Source organism: Patagioenas fasciata, chromosome 2 (assembly GCF_037038585.1).
Source record: "Patagioenas fasciata isolate bPatFas1 chromosome 2, bPatFas1.hap1, whole genome shotgun sequence".
Classification (NCBI taxonomy): Eukaryota; Metazoa; Chordata; class Aves; order Columbiformes; family Columbidae; genus Patagioenas; species Patagioenas fasciata.
Window position 1 is genome coordinate 162,107,320 of NC_092521.1, and position 18,652 is coordinate 162,125,971.

Sequence of the window (18,652 nt, forward strand, 5' to 3'; positions counted from 1 at the left end):
TTAATGTTTCTTCTCAGATTCCAGATTTATCGTTCGAATTAAATGGGTTTTCTGTAAAGGATGTTCCCAAGTTTGTACAAAAAGCTGTATATCGTGTTAAATTTCCAGTCCTCTGGTGTTATTTCTCAATGTATAGATCTCTACTTGTTCTGAGGAGGGGGAAGAAGCTTTTCTTTTCTCTCTGAACTGACCAGTGACATTTTCCACATTCAGCTCTGTAGGACATCTTGGCCTCCTCATGCCATTTCCTCAAGATACTCTTTTTTCTTTTCAGAAGATTGTAGAACATGATTTGAAAGGGGAAACTTGTTTTCCTACAGTTTTGTGGTTTATATGCCCTGCATCTCCCTATCGCAATAATCTCTGCTCTTTCCCCCACATTAATTGGGTGATGTCCCCAGCAGGTTGGTCACAACACAGACTGTATTGGGTTTGAAAATGTGGATGTGACAGAGAGGCAGAACAACCCCTGTCTACAAATAATTTGTATTTCATAAGTGGGGAAGTGAGATGGAAAGAAAATACTTAAGCAACATTTCCTTTGAATTAAGAAGGATTTTAATTTTTCCCCATGCACATTTTACTCCTGTAAACCAGAATATTTCTTACATTCTTCTTTTGCTCGTCCTGGAAAAATACTGGAAAAATCTATCTTTAGCTTTATTTTTAGCAGCTATACCCTAAATCAAGAATTTAAAGACTAGAGGAAAACAGAAAGAAGTTTGTACCTAATGGATGAAAACTGGCTTAAAAGTTTAATAGGTTATTGTCAAATTACTGAGTACTCAGGCTTAGGTGGGTGATAGCTGTTTTAAAAGATGGTTTAAAATGTTTTAGAAGATACTAATGCAAGTTAAGCAGCTTTAGGTGTTTTGCTACTGCAGTTCGACATAAGGATGATTTGAAGTGAACTGCAATGTATGGTTTATGGTTAATGAGCTTGTGAGTTTTTCATGAACTTCTTGTGTGGCCGTGACCAGGTTGCTCAGCTCCTTCCGCTGCCCTTGTTGTGCAAGGAGAAATATTTTAAATACCAAAAAGCTTTCAGTACATAATAATACATTGTCTGTACATCATCTGTGCCACATATACGTGAGAGCGGTTTTTCTGTATAATTTAAGGTATGAATTTAATAATAAAGTATTAATAATGTGTCTACCTCAGGTAAAACCTCAAAGCCTGGAAAAGATCTGCCATGCTGGAAGGCGTGTGGGACAGAGATTATGTTTTTATATTTCTATTAAACATTGAGTTTTTAATTATATCTTTGCCATTTACCCAGCTTTTTCAATAGATGCAGCGTTCTTCCTACATTGAATCTTTCTGTCTTCTTTGCAGGAAGCTTTCTTTGGGAAAGACCTACTAGATACCAGTAGACAGAACAAGATAAGCCTGGATAATTTACCCGAAGAATCGCTTCCCCTCTCGTGTAAAACAAACCTGACCACCAGTTTCCTGGATCCTTCATCTGACCCCCTTCTCAGCTCAACCTCCACTCCAGCTCAGGCAAAACTGGGACCTCAAGGTATACAAAGCTAAAGTTAGTGGTAATTCCATAGTTTGATTTTGTTGTTGCAGCTGGGGCTTTTCCACTCTTTTCTCAGTGTTTAGCTGATGTATTTTTCAACATTCTGTATATTAACTGTCTTTGTGATGTTAAGTTACGTTGATACTTGGTGATACTCAGCTCCAGGGGTTCAGCTGTTTCAGAGAGAGCAGTGGATGGCACAACTGGCAATTAATGCAAATCTGAAGCTCCTTGACAGTAACGTCCATGTCGATAAATTCCATGAGAATTAATTCTATATGAGAATTAATTCTGTGGAAGAATAAGCGTACAGATCCTTTATAGAAGACAAAAATACTCTAATTAAGAGATATTTTTAGTAGTCTAGTGGATATTAGTTGGATGAATATCATCCGACTTTTATTTTCTTTAATGTTTTAGATTATTTTAGGTTGCCAGTCTCCTCGGAGTTTCTGGTTCACCATGTGCTCTCTGAACACGTGTGCCCTTTCCAGGTACAGATTGTAGCCCCTGGGCAATCTTTTTGCTTTTTCTATTGCAAAACCTTCCTGAAGTTACTGCTGAGAGTTTTGCAAATAGCCAAAGGGTTGTAAAGTGCTGCTGAAGGAGCAGCTTCACACAAAGGAGCAATTAAAACTGAAAACCTTGCTGTCCCCTCCAAATTAGTTTTTCTCTGTGTCTTATAGTATGTGCTGTTAGCTAGAGGTGTATTTTTTAAAACCTGTGACTGTTTATTGTGTATGGTAGTTAATCTGTGGCATGTGTTTCAGCTCGTCCTCCCAAGTTTTTCCCTCTGAAAATGTTGACACACATTGATATAGTTTCCCATATCCAGAGAGGCATTTGAAGAAAGGTCGCCTATTGGTGATTGTTACTTGGTGAAAAGCTTCTAAATGAAAAGCAGAAGGCTGTGTTATAATTAAACGTTGATTGTTGTACAGCTGAAATTGTGGGTAATAGCGAATGCAAAAGTTGACTTCCCCGGAAGGGGAAACGGCTGCAAATGGAGTGTTTGAAGGTCTGTATTTCATTGGTTCCAACCCTATGAGAAAGTATGCTCACATAGATCCTTGTCACACCAACATTCTTTAAAAGCCAGAGGAATACAGATTCAGAAGTGCTTGCTGGTCTGTCCAACTGCAAGATTAAAGTCATTGATGTCCATGTATTACAGCAGTATGAGGTTTTAGAAATTCATGAACTTGATGTTAATTTATTGTCCTGTTTTTCCAAAGTTTGAAAGGGGAAAAAAAAAAAGAATAAGCAAAGTTGTAAAACTTAATCATTTCCTCTTTTTATTCAGAAACACAACAAGGTGACAATCAATAAATCACTAGCAACTGTTATAGTGGATAACCTGCTGTCTATCCCATTTTATATATGAGAGACCCAAAGGATGGTCCTTTCTGGCCATAGGAATGTTCTCAACAATTCCCTCTCAACCGTTCAGATTTGCAGCCAAAATTCTGTCCAGACAGAGCCGTTTGTTGTAGTTGAAGCACCAGTGGGTGAAGTCATCTGCCAGTATCGATCAGTTCCACTGCAAGTTTTCATAACTCTTTTGCTGTGGCTTTGTGGGAGACAGTTATTGCCACAATAGTGTCCACACGTGTGAGAGATGCAGAGTCGTTTTGGGTGCTAGAGACACTGGTGAGCTGCTGAGATACCAACAGCCCCATCTTCCATCTGCTGGTGTTGCAGAGGAGCTGGAGGTGTCCAAGAGCACCTGTGATATTGTCATCGTTTCAATACAGACCTGGTTTGGTGGAGGAACAACCCAAACCACTTTATTTGCTGCACTGGGAAGCTGTTGGACCCTATTGTTATGGATCATGTTATTTTCCTGCAGTGCTATTTCTCACAAGGACTGATGACTCCTGTGAGTGTCCTTGCTTAGCTGGAGAGGTCTTTGCCGCAAGATGTTCTTCTCTTGAAAACTCCATAGAATTCATAGAATCATAGAATCATTTTGGTTGGAAGAGACCCATAGGATCATTGGGTCCAACCATAACCTAACTCTAGCCCTAAACGATTTCCCTAAGAACCTCATCTAAACGCCTTTTAAACCCTCCAGGGATGGTGACTCCACCACTGCCCTGGGCAACCTCTTCAGTGCTTCACACCCTTTCCATGAAGAAATGTTTCCTATCCAATCTGAACCTTCCCTGGCACAACGTGAAGCCATTTCCTTTCATTCTTGGGGCAGGATTAAGAGTTGGATATAGCTGTTCAACTTCCAGAGAGCTCTCAGGCGTCTAGAAATGAAGTTATTCTATCAGCTTTGCTTTTCAACCTGTGTATAGGGCTGCTTGGGAGTCGTACAGTGATGTGTTCAATCTGCTCGTGAACTGACAATACATCTCAATACCACGTTGTACGACTGTGAACTTGGTTTAAGGTAGTGAAGCCTTTGCTAGAGATGATTGCGGTAGAGATGGAGATTGGCAGTGCCGGCCAGAAGAGGGTTTTTGGAGTCCTCTATTCACTATTAGTTATTAGTAACTGTGAGTGAAGTGAAGCTTTAGGCTCCCAGTCGTGATTTCTGTCTGGCAAAGAGGTTGCAGCTCTGGCAACGTGATCTTGCATTTCGTTTGAAGTAACTTAAACTCAGTGTATTTTTTCCGAGGATGCTGAAAAAGTCACCTGTTCAAATAGAGTCTCCAGAGAGTGCTGAAGGAATTCTTCCTCGACAAAAGGAGAGGAGCCATCAGTCTGTGTGCAGCTGATTCCAGTGCTGCTGGCACATTTTATAACTAGATATGGTGTTCAGTGATTAAATATCTTAGAGTGGCTGCAGCCTTGGGAGAAGAGTTTTTTGTTCTTTTAGAACTTAATAAAGAAATTAAAGTAAATGCATGGGAGGAATCAGGATCACAAGACAGCAGTAGAACTGTGCTCTCTTATAGATGCAACATTGCAAGCAAATTATTTTCCTTTTTGCTTTGTCTTAGTTTTCGTCTCCATTCTGAAAGAGTGGAATTAATGAGCAGTATTGAGCTATTTGTTTGGCAGCAGATGTTAACCAGCTATTGATTCCAATCTGAAGCAGCTGACTGAAGTGATTTAGTTGTTTCCAAGATAATATTTAGCACACACAGAATTAAAACGAGGAAAAAAACAGGAGAAAAATTTTAAAGTATGCTTTAGATTAGATGTTTTATATGAGACTTACGGATCATAGATTCCAGTCCTCTTCTATCACTGGTACTCAGCCTTTTCATAGATTTAACAAGCCCCGTTTGGAAAGCAGGTAATTTTTTTTGCAACCTACTAATCTCATTGGAAAGTCATTAAAGAATCTGATTGCCTTAATAGTTAGAAGCCCTCTAATTTGGAATCTGAACTTATTCACATCCACTTTGTAGCTACGGGTGGTAAACTCCTCAGTTACTCTTTCTACTTACTTCTTCAATGTATTTATATTAAAATTAGAAGTGGAATTTTTATGAGCTGTTCCCAAGCACATTACTGCGGGCTCTGGAGAAAACCACCGTAACAGAAAATATTGCAGAAGAATTAAAGGCTGCTAATGTAGTCTCAGTGCTTTATATGGTTGGTTTTTTCTCCCTGATACTTACCTGCTAAAATAGGAATTCAGGAAAGCTAAAGGATGAGTCAAGTCAATCCTTTGCCTATCTTAACATCAGCTCACAGTGCCTGGTGTTAGTTAGATAATTGCATAATCAGACCAAATTGCCAGCAGTCTCTCCAAACAAACAAACAAACAGCAACAACAACAAAGGAGAGAAAAAACAAAGGTTTTGTTTAAAACCTTATATTTCATAGTACTTTTTCTCAGGTACACAAAATAACTCTACCCACAAAGCGATGTGGTTTTGAGGCACTTTTTTATACTTCTGATACCAATAGGAGCTGTGTTCTTTATGTCCGTGTAAATGGACTGGTCTGCACCGCCGCATGGATCCACCGTGGAGTGGCAAACATAAAACATGATTTAGTTAGGATGGTGCCATCTTGTCTGCATTAGAAAGGATCAAAATAAAGAATAAAAACAGTGGAATGAAGAAAAATAATTTTCATTTTGACTTTTGGTGATGGTAGAATGGAAAAGGGTTGTCTCTGAAAACAGCAGAAGGAACTTAAACGTCACTAAAATTCAGTAGCTTGGAAAGGAGCCTCATGAGATCAGTAAATCCTCGGCACCAGGCCTCTGAATTAAGCTAGAAATACCTTCCTGGGGCAGCTGGGTTCTAGCAGTGGGAAGGGAACCCCTATATGTGTGAGATTTGTTTGTTCTTTGACTTGCTGGCCCCTCTTCAACCTCCCCATATTTGTTTTCCACATTTTATGGTTTGTATTAATCCCTTTTCTCTGTTTAATTATATATGGACGTTCAAAACCCACCTGGACACCTTCCTGTGTAACCTCATCTGGGTGTTCCTGCTCAGGCGGGGGGATTGAACTGTGTCAGCTTTCGAGGTCCCTTCCAATCCCTAGCATTCTGTGATTCTATGTATTACCAACCCTTCAAGCTTCATGGGTATGGCAGTGATTACTCCTGTAGTCGTGATAGTCTGCAGTTTTCCTGAAAAATATTTTTCTCAACATTTAATGATTTGTCAAACAATTTTTTTCCAATGTTGCGCATCTCTAATAGTTCTAAAGAACTAGTTAATAAAACCAGATGGGCCATTTGGAGTCATTTCTCTCTAATGAATTGGATGTCAAGAAGATAATCATATCCAGAATGTATTATTTAATATTAAATAATTTACTGCTAAGGCCAGGCCAGTTCTTCCTAGACGATAAACAAACGTGACATTTCTACCTCTGGCTGTTCTCACTTCTCCAGGATTTCTTCTGATCTGAAAAACAGCATCTCCAGTTTCCATTTGCTTAACTCCTGCTTCTTACTCTTAGATTTTACTTCTCTATCAGGGTGTAGTAGCTGGATGCTCCAGTTTTAAGAAGGATAGTGGTGATAAGAGAAGTTAATGATTGCTTTCTTAGCTTTTTGTTGTTGTTTTCAAATATTCCCTGTTGATTTGGTGTGAGCTGCATCCTTTATAAATGTATTTGTTGACTTCTGCGTTCATAGACCTTGTGTCTTAGAGGTTCCAAGTTCTCGCTAGATCTTGGGTTTTTCCCCCCCCTAAAATCATCTGGTATTTCTTCTACATGACTGATTACGTTATCACTTTGACTGTATTGAATACTGAACAATGTAAGTACATGAAGGCAGCTGCAGTGCTGGCTGGAGGGGATAGTGGTAGCACAGCCACTCACCCCAGAGCGACTTGCCGTACATAACACTCTACAGAAACCCTTATAGCCTGGTAAATGTGTATTGGAACGTATAGTGCAAGCTACAGTACATGACCAGAATCACGTGTAAATGCCTTGGCTGGTTGGTTTTATTTATTGTATCTTCCACAGGTAGCACTGACGATCCTTTAGCTGATCTTTCTGAGGTCTTAAATACCGATGATGATATTCTTGGGATACTTTCCGATGATTTGGTAAAGTCTGGAGATCATTCGGGTAAGTATGTTTATAAAATCTCCCCGGTATTTGTTTCCCTTTTTTTCTTCTTTATTGTAGATGTATTTTTTATATTGTATCTATAGGTTATACTCTAGGTGATTTCAAATACAATATTCATATCCTAAGAATAACATGGTTTGAGATGATTTTGTAGTCTTCTACCAAAAAAGAAATAAATCCCCAACCTTTTTAGCATTTTGTTTTACTTGGCTCTTTGCTTTGCTGCTTAAGAAAGAATAAAACGTAGCTGCCGTTGTCTATCATACCTGTGTAGCTTTTTTCAGCATGCAGCTTTTTCTTTGCTTTTTGTTTTGTTTTGTTTTGTTTTCATGTTATAATCATCCATTTTATCTGGTTTGGGTCCTGTAGGTCTTGATTTATGCACTTTCCAGGTTGAGAACTCACCCTCCCCATTTGGTAAGAAACTAAACAATGGATGATCCATGGGTAGAAGTAGTTCACCTTTCCTGGTGGTTTTAGCTGGCAGAACTGCATGTGTAGAAACTCGTACTCCTTTTCTGTGTCACTAATTCATGCTTTCACGTTCCACTCTTCCCGTGGTGTTTGAGTCTAACACAACCTCTACACTCCGCATTTCGGACACCGCATAAAGTTTTGCTTAGAGCTCTTTGAAACCTTCCTGAGTTTTTGTGTTTCATGAGACAAACCCATGCATCCTATTGCTGTCACTGGTAATATTACTGTTAGTAGTAGCTTGTAGTTTTTATCATGGTGGTATCTTGTGTAAGTTAAGAGCATTTTAATGATGTTACTATTTAAAAGCATGAATAAAGCAGTCAGCATCAACCTTTTTGTTTCCACTGGATGATGCAGCGCTTGATGTAAAACACAGGTTGAAAATAAGTAGAACGGCATGTTTCATTATTTGAAATTTGGTTTTATTTGGTATCTAATACAGAAATATATTTTAAATACTAAAGTGTGTAGTTCTTTTATCAAATATCTTTCTCATTTGAAAGACTTATTGACTTGTAGCAGATGCCCTACGTTACATTTTCTCAGTACCACTTGGTCTGGTGGAACCCAGAACATTCAGTAGTTGTTTTTGAAACAGAAACTTCTATAACTTGTTTGATATCGTTTGCACTTCAGTAGATATTTAATGTAATATCATAAGAACAGTTAGGGTGAACATTAAGGTACATGAAAGTGAACGATATTAACTGCTGATGTAGTTGGTATTAAAATGTGACAAGTAGTTATAGTGGTACCTATATGCTGAAAATTATACCCTCGAAAATGTACTCTACCAAAACTCCATAGTCTTACTTCAATAAAAAATTCCCATTCTTCCAGTTGCATTCTAGTCAATTAACATTCCACAAACAATACAGTAAACTGGAGGTAAATAGTGAAGGGTTGTTTTATGCTCTTTATTCTGTAGCAATCTGTTTTATTTTTTATGTCTAACTTAATATTCTTTCTCCCTTCAGCTGGACTGGACATTGGTCCCATCTCTGATGATCCTTCTTCTCTGCCTCAGCCAAATGTCAACCAGAGCTCACGGCCATTGACTGAAGAACAGCTGGATGGAATCCTTAGTCCAGAACTAGACAAAATGGTCACAGACGGTAATTCTTTTGTTCTTGATCTTTTAGAATACGTAAGTAGGAACCTTATCTCCCCCTCCACCTCAAATTACTACCTATGTTTTGTAGCATACCTGTTTGGACTCAGTTACGGAATAGATTTTATTGCATCTTTTGATGATTACTCATTCTGTGTTGTCTTTTCTTTGTCCAGGTGCTATTCTTGGCAAATTGTACAAAATCCCAGGTACGTGCTTTAGTCCTTGTTGTCTTCTGTAAAATATGGTTTGTAAACCATGCCAGCCAACTCACGCACGGTGTTTTTTGCAGAGCTGGGAGGAAAGGATGTTGAAGATTTGTTCACAGCTGTGTTAAGTCCAGCGACCACACAACCAGCTCCTTTGCCACAGCCTCCACCTCCACCACAACTTATGCCTTTGCACACTCAGGGTATGTTCCTTTGATACTTTAAAAACCAGCAGCCTGGTCAGGGAATTCCTTTAAATATTGACGTGAAAGTAGGATGTGCTTTACTTCCTGCTGTTGGTAATTCGTGGAATCTGCCATTGTTAATGCCATTTCTGCAATGAAATACTATTCTAAAACTGTTCTGAAGGGGATATGGGATTAACATGCATGTAAGTATTTATTTTAGCTGATGCTTTCATATTTTTGCAGTTTGTGATAAAGCATGTGTTCTCTTCTAACTTTACTCTTTAATTACTTTTGAGTACCTCCTCAAGGGTAAGGAAAGAGTTGGTATAGAAGTGATTTACTGAGTCTTAATTTCCTTTAAGAATTCAGTTTAACATGTTAACTAGCCCCATCCAAATAACAGAGGAAGGCTAAGTAATTCTGAAATGTATCTGGGAGATTATAATTTCCTTTCTTTGTTACTACTAAAATTACAATGAGTTGATACAGCATATTCTTGCTCTAATATAGAAAGCAAGAGGCAGATTGATTGATTGATTATATTATATTTACCAGCAAAGGATGTTTTTTTAGCAGTAGGCATGTGCATAATGAAATGCACTCTTCTCATCAAATGTCACCTCTAGTGGATTTTCCCTGAATTCATGTAGAGAGTGCCCATGTTATACTGGTACTACAAAGAGTAGTATGCAAGTTGCTTTCACCACTGAATTAATCCTAAGAAGAAAAATGATTGGTTTCCCAGTTGGATGAATTTCCGTAAAGAGGAAAGACTTCAAAAAGTCTTAGAAAGGAGAGAATTTAAAGCAAAAATGAGGTGATTTAAAGCAAAAGATAATGTAGATATCATTGCCTGTTTCCCAGTTACTTGAGTACTTGGAGATAACTTCGTTCAGCATTTGAGCTCTGTAAGGCTTGGTTGACTTCTCCGTGTGGGAACTGCCATAATTACGAAGTTTCAGATTTATAATTTGGTTAAGTCACGCTGTAATGATCCGCGTGTTTCTGTGAGATAAATACTTCAGTAAAGGGGAAGCTTGCATCAAGTTTCAGCAATTTGAAATAAAATTAATGCTTTCTTCTCACAAAGACGTGATCCTGCAGTGCACACCAGAGGCCTGACTCTCCATCCTATGTGCCAGCTCTTCACGGTTACCGTTGTCGATCCCTTTAGCAGCTATCGTAAAGCACCTTCTCTTAAATTTGGAGTTACTTTCATCCAAACGATGCATCCTGCGTAATGTATATAACCTATAGATCAGAAGACATAGAAGTAGCACAGGAATTAGATGCATCTGTAGCATGAGTGAATGGTACCGTGTCATCCTACAGAGGCATCTCTGCTACTTCTATGCTTTTAAGAAAATACCTGGACAAGAGTTACAATTTTACTGAACTGACAGAGTTTCGAAGGCCAGTGTTAATTCTGCATTGGAATACCTGCACAGACCATCTGCTGGAATGAACCTACCTGTTCCACATTTGCCTCATATTGTCATCAAACAAAATATTTTGTCTTCATACTGCTAGGCTGGATATTGAATTAGAAAATGCTGATGCTCATTTGACTAGATTTATCTGTTTCATTGGCTACAAATTAGGGAGTTAGTAGATAATGAGGCTTACTTCGGTGCTATGCACAGAAGAGGAGATGTTTAATTCGTGTGACTAATGATAATTCTGCAAGGACTGGAAACAGCCTTCTCCATCTTTGCTGCTTGGATCTGGGTGTAACAAATAGGACAGACCGCTAACCTTGATGAATACACCTCAGTTTGAAGGGCAGTACCATAGTGTGGGATACTGCAGAAGTTTTGGAAAACTGATTTTTCAGACAAGAAAAACAGGGATGTGATACCATAGAAAAGAATCCCCTAAGCTTGCAGCGAAGCAGTGTAAACTGTTTTAAAATCTTTTCCAAAAATGTAAGCTCAGTACTATAACATTTTAAAGGCATTAATTTTTCATTAGATGAGACATCATTTTTCACTGAAAACTTCCTCCTCTACCTTAGAAGTGATCACCCTTTAAAACAGTAATTTGTACTTCTTTCCAGGAGAGAACGCGTTCCCGAGAGTGCCCCTCATGAATGGTCTGATTGGGCCAAACCCTCATCTTCCTCACGCGGCTTTGACTGCTGGAGGTGGCCTGGGCACTTTCGCTCCCATTACGCAGCAACCGTACACGGACACCAGGTGAGTCCAGGCGAGAAATAAAAAACACCTGTTGTTTATCATTTATCCCATGAGGTGGTGTTGTTTTTAATACCATGATATTAGTATTTAACTGCTTAGCTCTTGAAAGACTCTACAAAAATGTCTGCGTTACAGAATCATTTCAGTTGGAAGAGACCCTCAGGATCATTGAGTCCAGTCATAACCCAACTCTGGCACTAAACCATGTCCCTAAGAACCTCATCTAAACACCTTTTAAACCCCTCCAGGGATGGTGACTCCACCACTGCCCTGGGCAGCCTGTTCCAATGCCTGACAACCCTTTCCATGAAGATACCCAATCTAAACCCTTGGCGCAACCTCAGGCCATTTTTGCAGCCTGTTCACTGCTGAAATAGCAAATGGAATTAAGTACTATGCTATTTCTTTTTTTTTTTTTTTTAATTTATTTTAAATATTGAGAGCAATCTAACTACAAAACAAAACCTGTTTCTGATTTGTCAGGGATAAGAATCCAGCTTTCAATCCAATGGTAAGTGATCCGAACAGCTCGTGGGCGCCGTCTGCTCCACCTTTGGAAGGCGAAGGCGACACGATGTCCAACGCTCAAAGAAGCACCCTGAAGTGGGAAAAGGAAGAAGCTTTGGGTGAAATGGCAACTGTAGCGCCGGTTCTCTATACAAATATCAACTTCCCGAACCTAAAGGAAGAATTCCCAGGTGAGTGATTTACTGAAAAAAAAGTTAAATATTTTGTAGAAATTCATGCATCTTGGTTTGAAAGAATGTAAAATAGATTTATCAAAGCTTTGTGTACTAACTTATTTTTTCTGGTTGCAGACTGGGCTACAAGAGTGAAGCAGATTGCTAAACTGTGGAGGAAGGCGAGCTCCCAGGAGAGGGCTCCATATGTGGTAAGAGCAACTACCACCTGCATTTGCATACTTCCAGCAAAAATATAATGGGTTTATAAGGTTTTCATTTTTTTTGTGGTGTTTTTTTGTTATTGTTTGTCTTGTGTGAGGTTTGGTTCGGTTTTGTTTGTTTTGGGGCATTTGTGTGTGTGTTTTTTAAAATAAATGAGGTTCTAGGGTTGGTGAAAGTTCACTTACTCCAGGAATGCCTCTGTAACTTACAACTCTGAATACTTCTACCTGTTTTCTTGGCTTTTCAGCCTTGGAGTAAACTAGATTAGTGTTGTGCCATCTGAAGACATCAGCTGAGACAAGAACCTTTGTGTTTCCCGCTTCCTCTTTGCTACATTCAATTTATGCCTCAAGTCTGATTTGCTCTGTCTCTTTCTGCACAGGAGCTCACCACTTTCTTCAGAAGGATAATAAATCATTATGTGATTTCCCTCTCTCTCATCTTCCCCTCTTACTCATCTTTTTTTGCCCCAGTAGTGTTGCTGAAGTCTTTCACCTGTTGAACCAACCATTCCAGAGGCGTCAGTGCTCACATCCCAACTTTCCTCATTTTCTTCTCCTCCCGTGTTCTTGCCTTGCTGTTCCACTTCATTACTTACTCTTTGCTGTTGCTTTGAAGTGGAAACTCTTTTGATATTTTCCATATTGTGGGGAGTGTGAAGGGCTCCGCATTTCTCTCCAAAAGCATTCACCTTCTTCACACCTGAGTCAAGTGAACATACATATTTGTAGCTATCTGGAGTTACGTGGTCATTGGTTCCGTTCAGTAAAACTTCTGCCATTCAAAGGGCGACCCTTATACTTTGTTGAAACCTCTTGGTTGAAGCCTGTTCACATCCAGATCTCAGAACCTTTATTATTCCTTCTTTTTGACCATCCCAGCTATTGTTAGCAAATGTCCTTTCATTTCCTGTCACATCTCCAGCCTCTCTTGGTTCTCATCTTCTCTTCATGTTTTCACAACAACATAGAACAGAATCATAGAATCATTCCAGTTGGAAAAGACCCTCAGGATCATCGAGCCCAACTCTAGCACTAAACCATGTCCCCAAGAATCTCATCTAAACACAATTAGATGGTCATTCAGACTTTGCAGATGTCTGTGGATTTTTCAGGGTTATGTTTTCAGTCTCTTAACCTCCCCCTACGTACGCTTCTTTAATATAGTCCAATTAACAAGCAAATCTGATTCCCATACATGTTGATGACTCAGAACTTAACAGTACCAACATGATCTCCTACAGTCCGAATTAAAAAATCCCCTCATCTCGCTGACAACTTGTAGAGGGTAAATCATTACCCCAGACTCAGTGTGGAAAGTGGTGTTGTTGATCTTTCTGAACTCCTTTCCACTTGAAAGAATAATTCTCTGTTGTCTTCTGTGTATCGCTGAGACATCATCATTATTCTGCATTTTATTTAGGGCTGTGACTTCAGCACCTTTAGGCCTCTGTGTCATCTTATCCATGTTATATTTAATCTTGGTGGTGATTCCTTTTGTGTAGTATTTATAAGATACTATCCACTTACATGGGCGAATTTTCATTCAGGCATTCACAGAATCACAGAATGTCAGGGATTGGACGGGACCTGGAAAGCTCATCCAGTGCAATCCCCCCGCCGGAGCAGGAACACCCAGCTGAGGTTCCACAGGAAGGTGTCCAGGCGGGTTTGAATGTCTGCAGAGAAGGAGACTCCACAACCTCCCTGGGCAGCCTGGGCCAGGCTCTGGCATCCTCACTGAGAAGGAGTTTCTTCTCAAATTTAAGTGGAAACTTTCGTGTTCCAGTTTGAACCCATTGCCCCTTGTCCTATCATTGGTTGTCACCGAGAAGAGCCTGGCTCCATCTCGTGACACTCACCCTTTATATATCTGTAAACATTAATGAGGTCACCCCTCAGTCTCCTCTTCTCCAAGCTCCAGAGCTCCAGCTCCCTCAGCCTTTCCTCACACAGGAGATGCTCCATTCCCTTCAGCATCTTTGTTGCCCTGTGCTGGACTCTCTCCAGCAGTTACCTGTCCATTTATCGCTTCACAATTATTTCTATTACTGATTTTTTTCCTTTTTCATTGCTATTGACAAACTCAGTCCTATTCTCCCGATGGATATGCAAAAAAGCAACTGCAAAAATAATTCCCTTTGTGTTTGGGAGGAGGGTGCACGTGTGAGTGTGTACAGAGCAAGGAGCAGTTATTTCCTCAGCAAAGTCACAGTCCATGTGCTCTTGCGTTCAGGTGCTGCTGGTGTTCCTGCCATTGTGCCTGCAAGGAAGCTGCTGTGGTTCCTCTCCTGAGGGACTTACACTCTGTGGGGATGAGTAAAGGCTACCTTAGAAATGAAATTCAGAAGAACGTTTGTAAATGTTCACTCTAGGCTTTTTACTTTCTTTATATGCACAATCCCATCACTTACAGAGAAAATGACACTTAATTTTTCTGCCGCTGTGACACTGGTGCTCTCATCCATGTCACTGTTTCATTGTTGGAGGGGAAGGATTAAAGCCTCTCTGCTAGGCAACCTCTACTTGACAACTGCAAATAAAATTGTGAAAAAGAAGATCAGAGGGTTTGATTCAGAAAAGGAATCACATCCTAGATTGGTGGTAAAACAGACTCTTTGAAACTTCCATTAGATGCTTTAAAGTGTCAGGATGGCTGTAAAATGCCTCATTGAAGAGGAATTGCTGTTCTTCCATCCAATTTTTCCTGATCCATACGCCCATATCCTATGTTTATACTGCTAACTTAACACAGACTGAGATCTATAGTGGCTGTTTAATGGAGTAGACTGTATTTTTCTTGTCATTGAAGTTCTCCACATTAGTGGCCTTTATTGATCGAAACATCATCTACTGTGCTCATGTCTTCAGATTGCAGACCACACCAGTATGTGATTTGAAAGGTAAACTGGTAGGATTCACGCTTCCTTGGCACAGCACAGTACCTGAACAGACATTACTAATATATAGAAAATCTCTACTGCTCGTAACTCCTTCGTTCTTTTCATGTATGTTAAATGCAGAATTTCTATAGTGGTGAAGTATTTTCTGTTTGGATTTCCTTTCAAAGTGCATAAATGAGTGTTCACAAGCACGTGTGTGATTAAAACAGGCTGTACAAATAATTTCGTGGTAGATTTTGTAGAAATAACAGATACAGCGTTCACACTTAGCGGAAGACAACAAGGCTAACTGCATTTCTTTTAATCTTTTCCCAGCAAAAAGCCAGAGATAATAGAGCTGCTTTGCGCATCAATAAAGTACAGATGTCAAATGACTCCATGAAAAGGCAGCAGCAACAGGATAGCATTGATCCTAGCTCACGCATCGACTCCGATCTCTTTAAAGATCCATTAAAACAGAGGGAATCGGAACATGAGCAGGAATGGAAATTCAGACAGGTGTGTTGCATTTGGAGTGCTTTGTTATTTTTCTTCCAGCTTCTTATTGCTTTGTTGGAATCTGTTGTAATAAAATCAATTTTAATCTTTCTTTGTAGAAGAGTATGAAGTCAGCCATTCTGCGTAGGAAGAAAATAGGTGCTATCAGAAGAGATGCTGCTTATAAATGTTAGAAAACTTTGTTTTAAAACTCTTAAATCCTGCCCATTATGGAAATAACTTATTCTTTCTCTGTATGGCTGGCTAGTGCGGTAGTTTGGTTTTTTACATACCCTATATAGCAGTGCCCTTGTCCTGCAGACTGCTGCTTCAAACTGGGCTGGTTGTCCCTGCGAGCCTGCTATTTCCATCCCATCAGTAACCTTTCATCTGCAGTCTGAGAGTGGAAAGCAGCGCTGCTTTTTAGGCAGCTTGGGAAATGCTTCTTCCCAGGCAGTTGAGGTGCATGTCAAGGTAATTGGACGTTACAAACAGCTACGCCCTCTGCTCCCATTGCCTTTAAATTTGCAGTTTACAATTATTTATAATTGATCTTTGATGTGTCCTGAGGTTTTAATTATGGATTCAGTCATCAGAAAGATTTTTGCATACCCTGGACTTACAAGTGTCACCTTTTTTCTCATAATTTAAAACAGCAAATGCGGCAAAAAAGTAAGCAGCAAGCCAAAATAGAAGCCACGCAGAAGCTTGAACAAGTGAAAAATGAGCAGCAGCAGCAACAGCAGCAGCAACAGCAGCAGCAGCAGCAGTTTGGCTCACAGCAGCTTCTGAACCAGTCTGGCTCAGACACACCGAGCAGCGGGATCCAGAGCCCCTTAACGCCCCAGACTGGCAATGACAGTATGTCTCCTGCACAACAGACATTCCATAAGGATCTCTTCACAAAGCAGCAGCTACCTGCTGCGCCTACATCAGCATCCTCAGATGACGTGTTCCTAAAACCACAAGCCCCACCTCCTACCCCGACCCGAATCCCAGTACACGATTCACTGGCTCAGTCTCAGACTCCTCAGACATCATCACAACAGATGTTTTCTCCGGGTTCCACAAACACAAGACCTCCTTCTCCCATGGATCCGTACGCTAAAATGGTGGGAACACCTAGACCAGCACCCATTAACCAAAACTTTGCTAGAAGGAGTTCCATCGCGCCGTTAGATCCCTGTGCACCGCAGTCGTCCGTCTCTAGGCCCGTTCAGGTCACAGAAGCGTCAGCGAGCAGGCCGTCACCCGTCAGGGACTCATGTTCTTCCTCTCCAGGTAGCAGCGATCCCTATGCAAAGCCCCCAGACACACCCAGGCCCGTGATGGCACCGGAACAGTTCTCCAAACCCTTGGGGGTCCCAAGGTTACCCATAGCTATGGAGCAGTCGGGGAAGGTTCCTGGGAGCAGCGACCCGTTCACTAAGCCGGCACCTAGAACGGAGACGTTTCCAAGACAGAGAGCAGCTCCTGCCGACGTGTACGCGCGGCCACCGCTGGCTCCTACTCCTGCTCCTGTCGATGGCAGCCCTGGACCTTTCAAAACCCCGATGCGCCCACCTCAGTCCCCGCAAGATCCTTACGCCTCGATGCCGTCCACACCAAGGCGCGTCGCTGTCGATCCCTACGAGAGGCCCCCTTTGACACCCAGGCCGGTGGACAACTTCTCCCATAATCAGCCTAACGATCCGTACAGCCAGCCTCCCCTCACCCCCCACCCTGCCATAAAGGAGCCTTTTGCCCACCCGCCCCGGATAGTGCGGCAACAGAGCGATTCTTTCACCCAGTCTGGACCCATTTCGAGGCCAGCTTCTCAGGACCCTTACGCCCAGCCTCCCGGGACTCCTCGGCCGGTTGCTGATCCTTATGCCCAACCTCCAGGAACTCCTCGGCCCACCACGGTTGATCCATACATGCAGCAGCCACCAACACCGAGACCTGCTCAGCCAGCAGATTTATTTGCTCAGTCCCCAGCAAATCAGAGACATTCTGATCCATACGCCCAACCTCCTGGAACACCCAGGCCAGTTCTTAATGATCCTTATGCTCAGCAACCAGCAACTCCAAGGCCAGGGATTCCAGAGAGTTTTAACAGACCTACAATGACAAGACCAGGACTAATGCCAAGTAGAGATCCTTTCCTGCAGGCACCACAGAGCAGGTTGCAGGGCACTTTTGTCAGGCCATCAGACCCGTGTTCTCAGACTCCCAGACCCCCAGGACCCACAGTTACGGATTCATTCAGCCATGGCCCAAGTGCTCCAGCACGTGACCCGTATGATCAACCACCCATGACTCCGAGACCTCAGCCAGAATCCTTTGGAACTGCTCAGCTGGCCCATGACGCTGCTGAACAGCCACGGCCTGGATCAGAGGGCAACTTCAATGCATCTGCAAATTCTCCGATGAGTTCTCAAGGACAACAATTTCCCAAAGTTTCACAAGTTCCTGGCCCGACACCCACTGCAGGAGTTACGGATACACAGAACACCATGAATATGTCTCAAGCAGATACTGAGAAGTTAAGGCAGGTGAGAATAAGTTTAATTCCGATGGTATAAAAATTTCATAAGTAGAAGAATTTGTCCAATTGTTGTTAATATTTGGAGTTCCTTGCCATTAAACACAGGTATATAATATAGAATTATCTTCATTCACTTAGTGTTTTAATTTGGTCCTCCTGAATAGAACCACAAAATATAGACGATAGAAACATCGATACTTTTAAGGAGTTTGGAGGAGAAGATTTGAAAAGGAAGCAAAGACCTTCTTTGAAGCCATTGAAGATATAGATGGTTGATCTGTAATAGCTCTTTTATTTACAGTGTGAGAAAAAAACACCTTGAAAAGACAATTAATTCTATGCTATAATAGATGAGATATAGAACTGATTGTCAGTGACTTGTTCACTGGCTGAAAATGGGAGTAGAGGCAAAGATCTCAGACTAGACATCTTGTTTCTTCAGCTGGCTGGTGTGTTGAGGTGAATCTTACTATTGGTCACTGTTTTTCTGGAGGCGCGTTCACTCCAGGCTTTTGCCAGTGCGGTTTGGCAAACAGCTCTTCCTGAGACACAGAATTACATTCAGCTTGTGGAAAACTGCTCAGTCTTTTGTTTGGAAGCAGCCATGGGAAGTGGATATATTGAGAAA

The 18,652-nt window shown here is 41.1% G+C and overlaps 1 protein-coding gene across 13 annotated transcripts in view; it reads left to right on the forward strand.

The window, feature by feature from the left end:
• The window catches only part of KMT2C (lysine methyltransferase 2C), a 208,179-nt gene that overhangs the window by 158,853 nt on the left and 30,674 nt on the right, over positions 1–18,652 (forward strand). For 10 of the 13 annotated variants that reach the window (XM_065829905.2, XM_065829911.2, XM_065829907.2 and 7 more), the window contains 11 exons: positions 1,339–1,525; positions 6,926–7,030; positions 7,403–7,450; positions 8,488–8,625; positions 8,798–8,830; positions 8,914–9,033; positions 11,075–11,213; positions 11,697–11,911; positions 12,032–12,105; positions 15,336–15,518; positions 16,154–18,031. In XM_065829905.2, coding sequence (XP_065685977.1) covers positions 1,339–1,525; positions 6,926–7,030; positions 7,403–7,450; positions 8,488–8,625; positions 8,798–8,830; positions 8,914–9,033; positions 11,075–11,213; positions 11,697–11,911; positions 12,032–12,105; positions 15,336–15,518; positions 16,154–18,031 — 3,120 coding nt within the window. The remainder of the gene's footprint in view (positions 1–1,338; positions 1,526–6,925; positions 7,031–7,402; positions 7,451–8,487; positions 8,626–8,797; positions 8,831–8,913; positions 9,034–11,074; positions 11,214–11,696; positions 11,912–12,031; positions 12,106–15,335; positions 15,519–16,153; positions 18,032–18,652) is intronic. The other 3 variants (XM_065829912.2, XM_065829916.2, XM_071805329.1) reach the window with 1 other exon arrangement.